This window comes from Trachymyrmex septentrionalis, unplaced genomic scaffold (assembly GCF_001594115.1).
Source record: "Trachymyrmex septentrionalis isolate Tsep2-gDNA-1 unplaced genomic scaffold, Tsep1.0 scaffold11, whole genome shotgun sequence".
NCBI classification, from domain to species: Eukaryota; Metazoa; Arthropoda; class Insecta; order Hymenoptera; family Formicidae; genus Trachymyrmex; species Trachymyrmex septentrionalis.
In genome coordinates this window covers 4,361,446-4,376,983 of record NW_017304228.1, presented here as the reverse complement: position 1 = coordinate 4,376,983, position 15,538 = coordinate 4,361,446, and the positions used below count along the sequence as shown (strand labels likewise).

At 33.8% G+C, this 15,538-nt stretch overlaps 2 protein-coding genes across 2 annotated transcripts in view; one reads left to right on the top strand and one right to left on the bottom strand.

Moving 5' to 3' along the window:
• The window catches only part of LOC108748946 (Krueppel-like factor 8), a 24,361-nt gene extending 12,578 nt beyond the window's left edge, over nucleotides 1–11,783 (top strand). The window contains exon 4 of the mRNA XM_018487388.1: nucleotides 10,906–11,783. Coding sequence (XP_018342890.1) covers nucleotides 10,906–11,078 — 173 coding nt within the window. The 3' untranslated portion in view covers nucleotides 11,079–11,783. The remainder of the gene's footprint in view (nucleotides 1–10,905) is intronic.
• LOC108749237 lies at nucleotides 9,722–10,154 on the bottom strand. Its single transcript, XM_018487805.1, has 2 exons — nucleotides 10,007–10,154; nucleotides 9,722–9,905 (listed from the first exon to the last, which is right to left on the bottom strand). The coding sequence occupies exons 1-2, from the start codon at nucleotides 10,080–10,082 to the stop codon at nucleotides 9,757–9,759; spliced, it is 225 nt and encodes a 74-aa protein (XP_018343307.1). The 5' UTR covers nucleotides 10,083–10,154; the 3' UTR covers nucleotides 9,722–9,756.
• Nucleotides 11,784–15,538: the final 3,755 nt, after the last annotated feature.

Sequence of the window (15,538 nt, the reverse complement as noted above, 5' to 3'; positions counted from 1 at the left end):
ACGGTTTGTGAATTGTGTTAAGTTAGTTTATTTTTAATGATTGATAGAATAGGTAATCTTTACCTAACTGATTCATAGTAATAAAATCGAAAATTATAGTTTTTAAGTTGCGCAGGAATGTGGTACAATATATCGGTTTCTTTTGAAATAAGAGAACGATATATTCTGTTAAATTAATGATTATGGATTTTTAATTATGACATATACGACTTTTTTCGATAACAGCGGATTAAAGGGCAAAATATATTATCAGCAATATTAATTGCTTCAGCGATAGTCGTAACTGAATGTTGTTCGTATTACGCGCCTCATTGACGACGTAACGGAATAATAAGAACTTAATATTACTTTTAATATCGACGAATATAGCAGCGTGCACGACGCACGTTGTTGCGTGTAACGAGAGCTGCATTACAGGTAGAGAATCATAGCTCATTATGAGCCCACGGTAAATCGCCCTTGCACGATTATATGGTGAGAGATGTTTCCTACGCCCATTAGCGTACACATAAAATTCCTTATCTAGTTGTGAGAAATCGCATAGCAACATGTGTATCTACAGGTATCTCTAATTATCGCATTTCCCTCGGCTGAGGATGATTCCGCGTGAATTAAGAAATGCTTGCCACGCTTCTTTTAAATACATCGTTATTTGATATGTCAGAGTTTTCCGTGAGCCATGATTTTGATTGACTCGGAAGAATTTTTAACAAGGTATAATTAAATGAGAGCGATATAAATTTAAGTTCATTTATATAATAATTAACTTTATATATATAAGCGGTTACCGCGCAAGCGTGGGAAACGCTTGAACAACAAATTCTGCATTCAGGAAATTACTAATAGCACATTCTATTTACTATTGTTTAAATCTCAACTAATAATAAATAATAAATTATAACACAAGTAAATTTTATTAAGCTCCTTACAATTATTATATACTTTATTTATCAATTACATATTGACTGCTTGTCACAATTGTATTATACACTTTAAAAAATAGCGGTGTCTATATCATTCTCACTGTGTTGGTATTAAATTAACATTAATATGATGTGGATTTACTACACCATGAGTTTTAAATTCACGCACTTGTTAGTGTTAAATTCACACCATGATGGTGTTGATATAAACACTAGGGGTTTTAAATCCACATTATGTTAACCTTAATTTTAAAAAACCAACATGGTGAGAATTACATATATATACACCGCATGGGTGTTAAATTCACATTTATAGGGACATTTATTCGACATTTTTTTAATGCATTTAAGGCATATTATTTTGGAGTACTTTCCAATTGTAAAATTACTACACACTTTTATGCACATAGCGACACAAGTTGTGTTTCAATTGCCATTGACTGTAAGTTTGTATTTTCTAGTGGTAATTACATATTACTTAATTGCGGTGGCTATAAATGAGATTGGAGAACGTTAAATGGCCGGCATTATTACTTTTGCTAATGCTATTAATCGTTACAGCATCATTTTTTCCGTGTATTAGTTCCGTTTTATTTAGAAACTAGTCTATTTATAATTACTGTTATGCTACAATCGAATTACTACAAGTTTTTTCATAATGTGTTAGAACAAAAATATTTAATTGATCGAAAAGAATAAAGGATCGCCGCTGAGAATCACTGTGCGTAACTATTGGAATATAGGCTTGATGTCAGCCGACTGGCGTGACCCTTGATAGACAGGAGTTTGGTGAGATCTCGTGTATTAATTAAGACGAATTAGCCTTGGCGTAAGCCGGACAACGTCGGTTGATCGATTCCGTGTATCCGAAGGATACACCGATGATCGCAGGCAGTCCTCTCTGTGGATTTCTCTACGGAGTGGTAGTGCTTCGAGTACCCTGTTATTAACAATGCACGTACGCACTAATGCCGAAGGCTGCGATTACCTCTGGTGGGTTAACGATTTCCTGACGAGCATGCTCCTCCGCATTGTTCTCGTTGGTCGTTGCAAATCTCTCTCGTTGCTCTCTTTTCTGCAAATAATTTCCCATAATCTTAACATCGGTATATTCAGCCAGCATCACTTTCATGCTCGGTACTTTGCTTCATGCTTTATTCGCGATCGAGCTTAGAATGATTTCACAAATTACATTAATTGTCGTATTAATTAAAGTGGTTATATTTTATATTATGATTTAATATAGAGTAACTCTGGCAAATACGCCACGCTGGGATTTATGCCGCAGAAGTCAGAAAAAATAGAAAGAGTGAGGGTAATTTTCCCGCAACTGCTCTGTAATGTGCCTTTATGTTGTATTAGTGTAGTGTTACGATTTCAGTTTTTTACTGTTAATATTAATGAAATTATTGTGAGTTGAATCGATTTGTCACTGTGTTAAGTAGCACCATCATAAACTATAATCTACATAAAATGATTACTGTAGGACGTACAAAAGACTTAGTGGTTATTTCGTGATACATATATGTAGTGAAATAGTAAAGGATATTGTGTAGCAAAATACAAGTACTTTACTCTTGTATTCTTTGTTTAGTTGTCTCGTATATCCCACTTGTTTGAGATATACGGCATTTTTACGGATGGGATTTATGCCCAAAGCATACAAAGTGCGCAGATTGAATTCAGTGCACTAAATGCAATAAACGCATTACATGAAATATGTATCTCATAACACTTGTAATACATGTGGGAAGATTGTAATTATTATCTATTACTTCATATACATTATTGTATATGAATATTATTATTCTTATTCCTTAATAAAACTTTATAAACGCATTTTATAAGTTAATGTGTCATTTTACATCTTATTTATATATGCATTATTTGTAAATTTTTCGTACATATAAATGAATCGTACATATCCCCTCCCCTATGAGTAGCCATATATCCCATTCCTATGGGATATACGGCAAAAATGCAAGTGTTTAAAAAAGTTCATTTTTTAATACGAAATATAAATATTTCAGATTTTTAATAATAGATTTTTTTCATAATAGTAGACAATGCAATACTTTTACTGATATAGTTCGTTTACTTCAAACATAGTAAATAATATTTAATAAATTAAGTTTTTGATAGGCGCGGCGTATATACCGGAGTTACCCTAATTGAAAAGTTTGGGATATGCAAAGTAAATCCACAACTTTACAACCTAACCATAAATTCCGGTTTTAGAGAGAAAAAAAAAGAGAAAATGAGATTTTATTTAAAATAAATCTAATAAATTAAAAAATCTAGTAAATATATGAACGTGTAGAATAATTCTGGTATATACGCCGCATCTATCAAAAACTTAATTTATTAAGTATTATTTACTATGTTTAAAGTAAACAAACTATATCAGTAAAATCTTTGTACTGTCTACTATTATGAAAAAAATATTAGAAATTTGAAATATTTATATTTTGTATTAAAAAATGAACTTTTTTAAACTCTTGCATTTTTACCGTCTATTTATATAATATGCAATTGTAATTTCTTTTTCCTGTATTTTTAATATTTCATTACTTTGAAAAAATATCTATTTTTATGGCATTAAAGAAAAGGATTAACGTTATTTTCCGATGAGAGAAGCAAATTCAATTGTGTGCCAAAAGCGAAATGAATTAACATATATGAGGCGTGTATAATTTCAAGGTGCGTAGGAGATCCTCAGCATCTCATTACAGCCTCGAACTGACATCACGTGAACATTACAGCCGCGAACGACACGCTATACTCTTTTTTTTTTTTAACGTTCTAGTCGAGAGAGTTGTTAGTTCGCTCCTCATTACCAGCACGCATCGTGTCGCTCAACCATGCGTCCTAGCAACTTTCTCACATGCTGTGATGTGATAATTATATGCCTCGTGCTGCAAATGTCTCGAAGCGTACAGCTTCGTTAACCGATGGTTAACGGCGGATCTGAAAAACGTATTGTATGTATGTATAAGTTGCTCCTAATTTATATGTTTAACGATGTTGTAACACGGTACGATAAATATTATGCAATACGACATAAATAGTATTAATTTTCTTTATGAAGAAAATTAACGCGTTTCACATAAAACACTGGCATATGTCCGTATTATTGTGTAGCTTAATATGCTGAGTAACATCTTGTTTGTACATCACTCGTTGCGATATGATATAGTATAAAGAAGAGTGAGGGAATTATTACGAACATGGAGTAAACGCCAACGATAACTTGTTGCAGTATATTACAGTAGTGATAATCTCTCACTTTTTTGCATCCATTCCAACGTACATTTGTTACAGTACTTGGAATCGTACTATAACAAGTGACTGCACGCGGCGTGTCAGGTAAATACTATTACATGTTTTTGATGCTTTTGATGTAGGGGAGAATGGGAGAATTACGAATACATAAGGGAAAAGTTAAATAAAACTGATGATTATTTATCAAAAATTATAGAAATCTTCAAAAGGATATTGACTTTAAACTACAATAATTAACTAATTATAATTTATATTATTAATATAAACTGTAATGTTGAATAAAAAACAAGTCGGCACTACCCCACATGGCTGCTGATAATTCCGAACCGCAAAGATCTACTCTTACAATACTGATTTAAAAGTTACACTTTGCGTGACTGCGGTAGATTTGTCTCAAGATGAATGGACTCGTTTCTGCATCCTGAAGTACCACAAAAGACGTGGTATGCTGTTATGCGACAATTAAATAACGTCTTTGCTTATTTTCCAGCACGCGTGACAAATGAATCGTAATACGTTTGCATTATAAAAAAGTATATTGTTACGAAATTAATAGATCTATCACTTTGTTAGATACGCTATAAGAATAAAAATTACAAAAAAGGACCTGATATGTATAAAGTAAAATGGTAAAGTATTGCGCGCAGGTGTGTGTAATTTTCAGGTATGAGAAATAATTATGTAAGACGCTCAAACTGGCTACTAGAATATTGAAATTTTTTTGCAGCACTTATCAACGCTTAAGCGTTCTGTAATTATTTTGATGGTTCAACAAAATTATTTTCAGATTTGTAGTTATTCTCTAAATTCTTTGGAGTGAAATTTAATTCTAAAGAGTGAAAATTGATCCAATCTTGAAAATGAGTTACTCAATTTTCAATATTTAAGAGTGAGACTTTACTTTTTAGAGTGAGATTCACACACACAGTCTAAAAGTTTGAGAGAGAATAGAAGATCTAAATTTTTAGATATTTTAACATAATCGTATTTTCCATCGTGCGTTCCTTATTCCTTAATTTATCTTTCTTTTATTTTTTTTTTTTATTCATTCTACCTTCGCGGTGCATATTCGCTGTGAGAGTAGTGCTACGATCGGCTAATCTCGTGATTAAGTAATCGTATCGAGAAGAAAGGGAGGTCGGACGCGAGGGTAGGTACCGTGTTATAATCTACAGCGTAATAAACGCGCGGAGCCGTGTGGAAAAATTCGATCGAAATGCATTAATAATGGGAGAACTAATGCGACCCTCCATCCGTTGCCCATCGGCCGATATTACGTGCATACGGCTCGTAAATGGACTAATTACTCAAGATTACGTAACAATCGTGAGCGCGCGGGCACCTTCCTTCACAACGTCATTAGTCGTTTCGCGTATATCCTCGGCACGTTGCGGAATAATATTTGCCCGATGGGCGTCGAGACGTTTAAGACGGCCGATTTAGATCTATCGCGAAGAGATAGAAAGAGAGAGACCACCATCCACGCGCCTCGCTAAAACTCAATCCTTTCCAATCGACGCAAATCGAGAGATCAGGGAAAACAGCCTGCCATTCCCTTGGGTCGCGCGTCTCTAATTACCCTGACTTTCAGGCTTGCCTCGTTAATTACCATTCGGTAATTAGACTCGCGATGTCAAAAAGGTGACGTTAATATTCTAGGATGACTGGTTTTCTTTCTGCGTCTAACCGCGGTACTACGGTTGTTACAGACAATGCGAACGCCAGCTGTAAACGACGACAATCCATTTTTCGCGAGATATACGCGATGTGCGTGTTACTCTATTATTTTAGTACAATGGAATGAATCGCGTTGAAAGATAGAACGCGCTTTTTTTTAGACAAAAAATGATTCTTTGCTCCATCTACGAAGTCATCGTGAAGATACCGAAAGCGCAATTTCTCGTTAAAATGATCTCACGGGCGATCATTTGCCCCTTCGTACTACAATAAATTAAAACGTCCGATTTATAAAGATTAATCGTCCCTAATGCACATAATAATAAATGTGCGTTAACTCTGAACCTCGTTTCGCAGTTGGGGAATCGCGACTTGGCTCACGCCCCACGACGCGATAATTGTTCCGACCGAGTCTTAACACCGGCCATTTACAAGGGCAAATACCAAATTAAGGGTTAAGCATCGATCCCGCTTTCCTCCTCACCTGACCGATCCTCACGATAATAACACTCCTTGTCTTGACCCTGTGACTTACGACCCTGCAGCTAGCTGAGACTACCCTCGAGCTGAGCTCGAGCCTCACCGCGCGGAGATTCGCGGACAGACACGCAGATATTAGGTTAAGTAAAAAGTCATCGCGTTTTTTTAAAAGACGTCTATCAGTAAAAACCGCAATTACTTTCTTACCAACAATATAAATATATCTTAATAAAGTAAAGTTTCAGCTTTAAAAATCTCTTTTTTAAATTATACGATACGACAATTTTTAATGGAGTTATGAGCAATTAAAGTCAAAATAATTCTTTTATTTAATCCGCGATAACTCAGTAATCAAAAGTCGTAGGAATATTAAAAAAAAACGATTTTGTAGGGAAAGTATCAAGCTTTCACGATAGGTAATCGAAAATTTTCTCAAATTCGTTTTGGACACGTTACAAATCCACAAAGTGAGAAGAAAATTTTTCGTCTTTTTCAGCTCGTAGTTTTTGGTATGTAAAAATTATCAAACTCATATAAACTTAAAAAATGTGATAAGCTTTTAAAAGTAGAGATTTCAAGCTTTAAAACCCTTTTTTTAAATTTGAATTTCATTCATTATTGACGAAGATATTGTATATACAACTTTGAGTTAAAAAATACGCGATGACTTTTTACTACACCTAATATATCGATCAAATCGCGACGTTTTCCATGAGATCAGACCTGAAGAAAGACGAGCACGTCGTCGCCTTCGTCGTTGAACCGACTGGCCTATTATCCGAGTTCAACCGGCTGCAGATTTAATGAGATTGCGAACCAGCCGCCCGATCGTAACATTCGATTCGCCAGTCCGTCTTCGTCTCGTGTTGCACGAAGCGGATGAACTTGATGGCGATTACGTCATCGCCTTACGACCGAGCCGTATCCGTAATACATCTGGAGCAATTCCTTACTCCGTCTTTCAATTTTGTTTGTTCCTATTTCTTTCGTGGGTCACACGATATCTAATCGTTTTCCACAGCATAGTATGGCATAGCGAATATAGAATCGAAATGACTTTAATATAAGTAACTCTGATCGGTATTCATGGATCCAGTGAACATTTTCTTCAGTTATGTTATGAAAAATTGTTTATTAATCATTTTTACAATCTTACATGATTTTAAGTTAAATAATCTTATTCTTCAGATTTTGACTTTTAAAATGGCAAAAATTTAAACAAAGTTACATTAATTTAAAGTACACTGAATCCGCAAATATTAGTAGATTTTAGAGCGAATATCGATTAAACAGTAAATTAATTTTTAATCCTTAAACGCCACTGCAGGAACACTTGGTATCCTCAAATAATTTGATTACTTATAACTTTTATATTTTGTAATTAAAATTAATATCCTTAGAGTATACATTGCATTTTATTCATAGCTCAACGACGAATTATATTATGTATAAAAATTACACAAATATAATAAATATATAATATACATATTTATATTTTGCCAAGTTTATTTTATGAATTTTTCAAAATACATTTTTTAGGATACTAATTAGAGCTTTTATATTTTTTTATATTATTTTTACATCGTTTGATGTAATGAATATCTCTTACTTTAATCACAACATTATTTAATAATTTTCAATTTCTTTAAATTGCATATTAAATAAATTCAAAGCTTATAAGGTTATAAAAATTATTGCCAGAAATCAGAAGGTGGAGAAAGCAGTTCTACCATTTTGGATGTCATATTATGGAAGTCTATAATATTCCTGCAAAGTCTTTTGGTGCAGACAATACTGCTTTTGGAGGTGCAGAAGCAAGTGTTGCATCCATCAAAGTATTGTTTTTCTGGTATGCATTTTCGTTCCGGCGCTATATAAATTAAATGATGAAAAAAAATGATGAAAACGAAATTATTAATTTCCATAACTATATATCTCGCTTGAGCATAACTTAAATAATTGATTAATCATATTTATCATATTTGTAAACATAAGAAACGTTAGTTACTCACCTTGCGTAGCTGAAATCAAACCGATGATGCTAATGATTATAAGTATCACAAATATTTGATATTTTGATGTCATGGTTTTAGTACTTCATATGATTCAAACACTTCAAGCGTCGACTTCTTTTTGACGGAGCCTGGTACGACGAGTCTTTATATAGGATCCCTCGTTTACATATTTCTTGCGTGACTAGGGATACGGTTCACTTGGCGCTACAAATGCTTCGAAGCGTTTGATTGACCAATCGGAAGAAAGAATTTTATTAATTGATCAATCAAAAAATACTTCAAAGCATTTGTAACATCAAGTGGCCTTTGACATCTGGACTGTGTTTTCTTTTTATGACTCGTGCTATCTTTTTTTCTCACGAGTAGACTGGTCTGCGCCGAGTGGTTATAAGACACGCTTGGAAAGTCAAACGCTCGTTCAAACAGAGTTTAGAAACAATGTATACGTAAGCGATGACGCACCAGATTATCGCACGTATATGTAAATGCTTCATTAGCACCTAACCGTTCAAATACGCAACGAACTGATATAGTTTACGTGGAATCTCGAAGGTATCCGAATTTGTCATGTATTGCACGCGGTTAAAATAAAATGAATCAGTATATGTCATTCATAATATTTTCGAATATTTAATTCTTATTTACAGACTATAGATAGAGGATAGAATCACTACACTAAAAAAAAATTTGTTTACTCTAAATAATTTGTTTCTTTAATAGTTTCAAGTAAACAAATTGTTTATATATAGAGTTAGAAAATTTTTTTTATCAACATCAAAACAGTGAATTTGTATGATATTTTAATAATTATTTTTACACTTTGTATGCAATGCAAGGATTAATGTAAGTTTCTTGACTGGCGAACGGACAATAGCTTTATAAATATGTATTGCGTAGTGTGACTTGCGCATTTTGATCATTATCATAATTAACGATATGATAATATCTGATATTATATTCTAACAAGCTGTTTTATTGATAAAAAATGTCAAAGTTATTATGCTGATGGAATCAAGATTACTATTTTCAATGCAAACAACTTTACTTATCGATCCAAAATTAGTGTAATAGATAAAAATATGTGATATCTCAGAGAAATGACTAATTTCTGAACAATATATTATACGTATAAAAAACGCACGCACACACGTATATATATATTTATAAAATATTTTTATATGGTGAATGAAAAAACAAATTTATATGTATCTTTTTTTATTATTTGAAAATTTATATTATTATACATTGAGACTTATCGATGGAAGAGTTGAAACGCTAGACTTTAGCATAGCCACATCAGTGTATCAATTACATCTCTACATTGAAGCAAAGTATTCTTATTTGATTGGCATAAGTCCTGGAATCTCTGGATATTTAGTTTATTCACATAAACACGGAGGCTTAATGAGACGGATGCCACCACACCATCTAGTAGTGCATAACCACTTAGATTCAGCTAAATCACAAAGACAGCCATTGCATCCGTTATAATAAGAAAAACCGCTTTCACATTTGGGCAATGGTGCATCTGTGAAAGGCAGATATTTTGACATTATTTTCACATGCTGTATTAGATGTCATTAAAGAGTTACCAGAAAAATAATTTATGAAAAAGAAATAAAGATTTACCTAATTCTCCTTGAATTGAAACGACCAATGTGATCATCACGATCATCAATGTGAAGATGATGTATTTACGTGACATTTTACTCTGTTTGCTTAATACTTTCGTTGTATTACGAAATATTTGGTTCGAGTATAATTTGTTCACTGAGGCAAGCCGAATACGATGAGAGATTTTTATACTGTTCATTTTGATCAGGATGTATGATTATCAGTATGATAAATACGATACAAGCGTATTATTTTATTGATAAAAGGAATCATTATCAAATTAAAACTTCCATTTTCCTTGAATTGAAGTGGATTATAAATTGTTATCTCATCTTGATTTAAAGCAGATGTAATAAATAAAAATATAGAATGTTTCAAGGCGAATAAGTACTATATTATAATGTACATTGTCGCATAATCGATTATACATCGATACATAACATTTCGATAATTATTTAATACATTTTACAGTTTAATACAAATCTGTTTTTATACAATAGAAACATATATCTAACTTCTACCTTTAATGTCTAACTTTCTTCATGCTATATAAATGCAGATTAGGATATAAGTCTTGCAATATTATTTATGTTGTTAACAGTATGCAGCACATGCAAAATTCATGAATATAAAATTTATGGTACATGTATTTCTAAAACAGAAGATGTAAATATGAAAACATGAAATTTATGTTGTCGTAAAATGCTTAAAGATATGGATTTTGGTTATGCTAAGTATACACGGATAACAAATGTCTACGTTAATATTCCAGTGTGATTGACAAATTTTTTCACCAATTCAGCTTCGAGAAACACAATTTTTTTCTTTAAATAATAAGGATATTAACATATTAATATCGACATTAGTCTATGTTATCGTCAAGATATTCTCATAGTATTATTTATCTGTTACAGGCGAAAAGCCATATCAGTGCACGTGGGAAGGCTGCACGTGGAAATTCGCACGATCGGACGAGCTGACGCGGCACTATCGCAAACATACGGGCCAAAAGCCGTTCAAGTGCCATCTCTGTCAGCGATCGTTTTCGCGGAGCGACCACTTGTCGCTCCACATGAAGAGGCACTGATGGTGAGGACCGCCTAGAGCTGCGTCGATGTGAGAGAAAGCGCACGCCGATCTGCGGGAGGAAATAGAGGAAAGCTGGAGAACGGTCCTCGGTAATCGGCTAGTGATCCTGAGCAATCCTAGACGAGAAACGACGATATTTCTTACATTTGGGACCTGAAGAGCCATACCATGTGTCGGCCCGTTTCGAACTTTAGGTCGGACCGGCCGGCTGGGCAGGCAGCAACTAGGAAAAAGAGAAAATAAATCGACGAAGCAAACAAATCGCGTTTATTAGATTTAGCGCTTAATCGCGAGCTAAGTAATCGTGGCGCCGATCAATTTTGGTCGGCTGATTCTCTCGGTGCTGTCTCTCGCAAGCCTTTCCGACGGGATCTCTGCGGAAAAGAATGGCCACAGCTGCGACAATTGAGCCGATGTCGGAATTACGAGGGTCGAATAATCGCGAGGAAAGATAATCGTTTTATCAGTTATCGGGCTTTGACGAAGGCACGATTATGAGAAAGGAAATGATCCGCTTGTGCGATCGAGATCGCCTACAGATTCGGCACGATGAGACGTATCGTTACATATATCCGTTCTCTTCTGTGTTTCTAGCCAATTTTTACTCGTTCGATTTTCCAGTTTGTTTTCTTTATATATATACATTTAATTAAGGCCAGCTCAACTAGTCTAGAGCACCATATATTGTATGTATCGCGAAGAAGAGAGCCAGTATAATAATTAATTAATTAATTAAGGTAAATAAATGGTTAGCATGTAAGTTAAAGAATATATCGAACTCCGGTGACGGAGCTTGGGACTTAGCATGCTCAGTTAAATAAACTACAATCGTGATCGTAGACACTACGTAAAGCATTGATAGAGCAATTTTTCGATTATGCACAAAGAATTTCGCGTTTAGAGACGGACAATCATTAACGTTTTATTACGTAGTAATGAAGCGTGATATATAAACGTCGGCATACCAGAAGCCAGTATTACGTAACAAGCAATATCACCGATGGCTTTATATGTATGATGCTTTCCAAAAATCTCTTTTCAATCACAGAAAGGAAGAGCCTTCTTCGATCGTAATTCGCAAGTCGTTAAATTTGAATTCTACGCGTAAAGGTGCCAAAATAGAAGGTGCAATCACGAGATATAAGACGTAAATAGTGCTTTACGAAGAAGAATAAGCATAATCGAGTAAATTATTCTTTTCTATGGCGCCTTGAGATTTTCAATCCTGAATGCATTGTAAGTTTCATGCAAACACTAATTAGTGACAGTGTTACTCCGCATTTTACGTAGGCATCCAGTATGAAGACTCAGCAGCTCAATAAATATCCATTTGGGCGTCAAAATATATGCTCAAACATCTTGTGTTGATTATCGAAAGAACGATTTACTGTTTATATATATTTATATCGTTCTTTACGATTTTCTATTTACAAATGATGATCATATCAGGATGCCTTGACACTTTGAATTGGCGATTTCAGGATTACTAGGTCAAAAGGGCAATTTAGGCTTTACATTTTAAAAATTATTTAATTAGTTACTATTGGATTAATTAGTAGATTTCGATAGAAATTAGTTTGTGTAGGGAGACAGCAATATTTAGCCACAAAGTTTTGTATTAACAAATTAGTAATGTATATTTAAAATCAAACTATGGAGTGTTAGTCATATCTTAAATGCCAAAAATAACAATGAACATTTAAAATGGCCATCTTACCTTTGATGTTAGAGTCACCTTTGGTGTTAAAGCGTTTTGGAAACATATCATATAAGCTGCGTTTCTTTTCACGGATAAATTCTTCTAGCCAATAAAGCAGTCTTTAGTTCATCAATTGGTGAAAATCGTTTATTGTAGAATCTTTTTGGTATTCTAACTATATGTTCAACTAACCTTTTAGAATTTGTTTTTCTTAAATATACATTATTACCCAAGTTGACGTTATTTATTCGCTGATCATTAAAATAATGATTTTAACATCATTTTGATGTTAAAATGACGTCTTTAATGTCAAAATGGTTACAAATGGCGTTTGATACTTGGGTAATGATTTGATAAACATTCAACTTTGTGACTAAACTTGTTGTCGCCTTGTACAGTTTTTGATTTAATATTAAGAGTACAAAAACGTTAATAGAATTAATTGCATAATGTGATGTAAACAGTGTATGTTTATTTAGTTTTTATTTCAGTCGAACGAAAAGATGGATTGGCTGTTGAAAATTATACCGAAGATATCGAAATCGCTTATTCCGCGTGTCAAACAATTGGACGTTAATGGACACGAAAATCTCAATGCGCTCGCTTGATATCGTAATACATTGTATACATAATCTCTAGAAACTTTGCGAAACGCGACATACACTGTGTAGGTGGCAGATGTAGCATTAGCCTGTTTCTTTAAACCGCGTTTACGCCGCTGCATGAGCGCGGCTGAAGTTAGTTGGGACACCTATCATGAAGCCAGTTGAGACAACGGAACAAGATGCCAGTATATCCTAGAGCCAGTTTATATCATTAGAGAGAAAACCTCCGCGTGTAAGATTAATGCGAGGGTCGATAAAATTAACATTTGTTACGTGTTGTACTCTGATAGGGGATAGTGCCTTCTAATGTTAAGGAAGGGGGACGCTGCGTTAGGCCTTAAGTATTACTGTTAGTGCCTTAAGTCACGCGAATCTTCGTGCTTGTACACCTTTCATAATCCGATCCTACGAATCCTCGCCCGGAGGACCAGTTCGGCGCGCTTTATGGTATCTTCCCTGCAGAAGTTACTAATCGGATGTCACCTCGACTCACATGAAGCTCTGTTAAATATGTACGAAGTTTTCGGGATACCAGACATTGAATCCGGGAATGAAAACTCAAGCGAATGAGGAATGAAATATCATACTCGTAATGATTTTTAACGAAATTTTTAGTTATCTATTGAATGTCGAATAGAGCAGCTATGAGATTTGGCATATTGGTACATATTGACATATCTGATATTCCTGGCGGAAAGAGTGACAAACTTTTTCTCTTTTTTTAATTTCAATCGAAATGTTGATCATTCATATATACCTATATTGTTATATGATTATTGATATAATCGAATGTATTATTTTTTCTTTCATATAACTTTTACAGTTTAGAAGATTACTTATGCATATACAAATTACTTATACATCCTCACACATTTCTGTGTAGATCTCATTGCATGCTAAAATTTTGGAATATCCAGTGTATTTCACACACTCCTTAACATATCGCATGAATTGCTTTTTTTGCATAATTTACTATGCAGGCTGCTGGGCTGCAGTAGAATCTTTATAGGCGAACTGACAATAGTCACGTTTTCATAATATGTATACGAATTATTTTCGTACATTGTTATCATGAAATTCGATAATGAAGAAAATATCCAAGATACTATTTTGATCGTACTAATTGTTTATCTTTGGGGAAAATATCTCTAAAACGGTCGTCAAGAAAAGCGCCGAGCTCCACATGAACAGCGAAAATGTTATTGATGTTAATATTAATGTCATAACAACACCATCTTTTACTTTCGCTCATATGTTTGTGCTGACGCATGTCGTCACCTTGTCCTTTGTGCGCCTTTCATTCAAATTTAGATTTCAGATTGCTGTCTGAATACTCATATTAACGGAATATCCAAATCCCTTTTGCGATATTGAGGAAAATTAATTAAAGATTGGGCCTTTTAATTTAAACTATATCCCGAACTTGTTAAATAATTGTTTTTGTAACCTTTCGTTAAGATTATCATCTTTTAAGTTGTCTTTGTTGAAGTTATCTCATTTGATTATCAATTTTATAATATTCCTGTTTATGTTTACATAATATTATATCCAATTTAATTTCTTAGATAAGAGCTAATTAAAAAACTTTATTCAATTGTTTTTTTATTTTGAGCATTAAATTTTTCTTTTTTAGATTCTTTGTGCATAATAATAAATGTCTTTCAAGATTCATAAAACGTGATTTTGTTAATAAATGTGGTTAGAGATATATATAGTTATAAATATATATATAGAAAATTACTTATACATTCAACGTTTAAAAAAAGTTTATTCAATAGATGTGTACGTTTTCGTAAAATATTTGCTCACCTGCTCGCGTTCGGCTAGAAAAGTGTTTTTATATTTGCATGCGGCACGTGGCGATCGTTATTGCTATAGGTTTAAGAAATGCTCGAAATGCATGAAATAGATAGCTGTTACGTGCGTTAAATGCCGTCCTTTTACGAAAATATAGAAACGAATCATTGAACATTCCTGCAATTAGCACGAGAATTCACTCAAGTTTTTTGCGCGAAATTTTCCGTCTTTAGGGATTTCGATATTCCGAAAAAAATGAAAAGGACTAGAGGATTTACATTCCCCGAGCACACACGTTCCTATATCGAAAAGTGCGTGTAGCTTCAAGAAATTCAATGCTTTACGCATATTCGAGTA

What these genes read in the sequence shown, in the direction of transcription:
- LOC108749237 (XM_018487805.1), bottom strand. Translation starts at nt 10,082, where the DNA reads ATGTCACGTAAATACATCATCTTCACATTGATGATCGTGATGATCACA. An exon ending in TTCAATTCAAGGAGAATTAG is followed by an intron (nt 9,906 to 10,006) that starts GTAAATCTTTAT and finishes TGCCTTTCACAG; the next exon opens with ATGCACCATTGCCCAAATGT.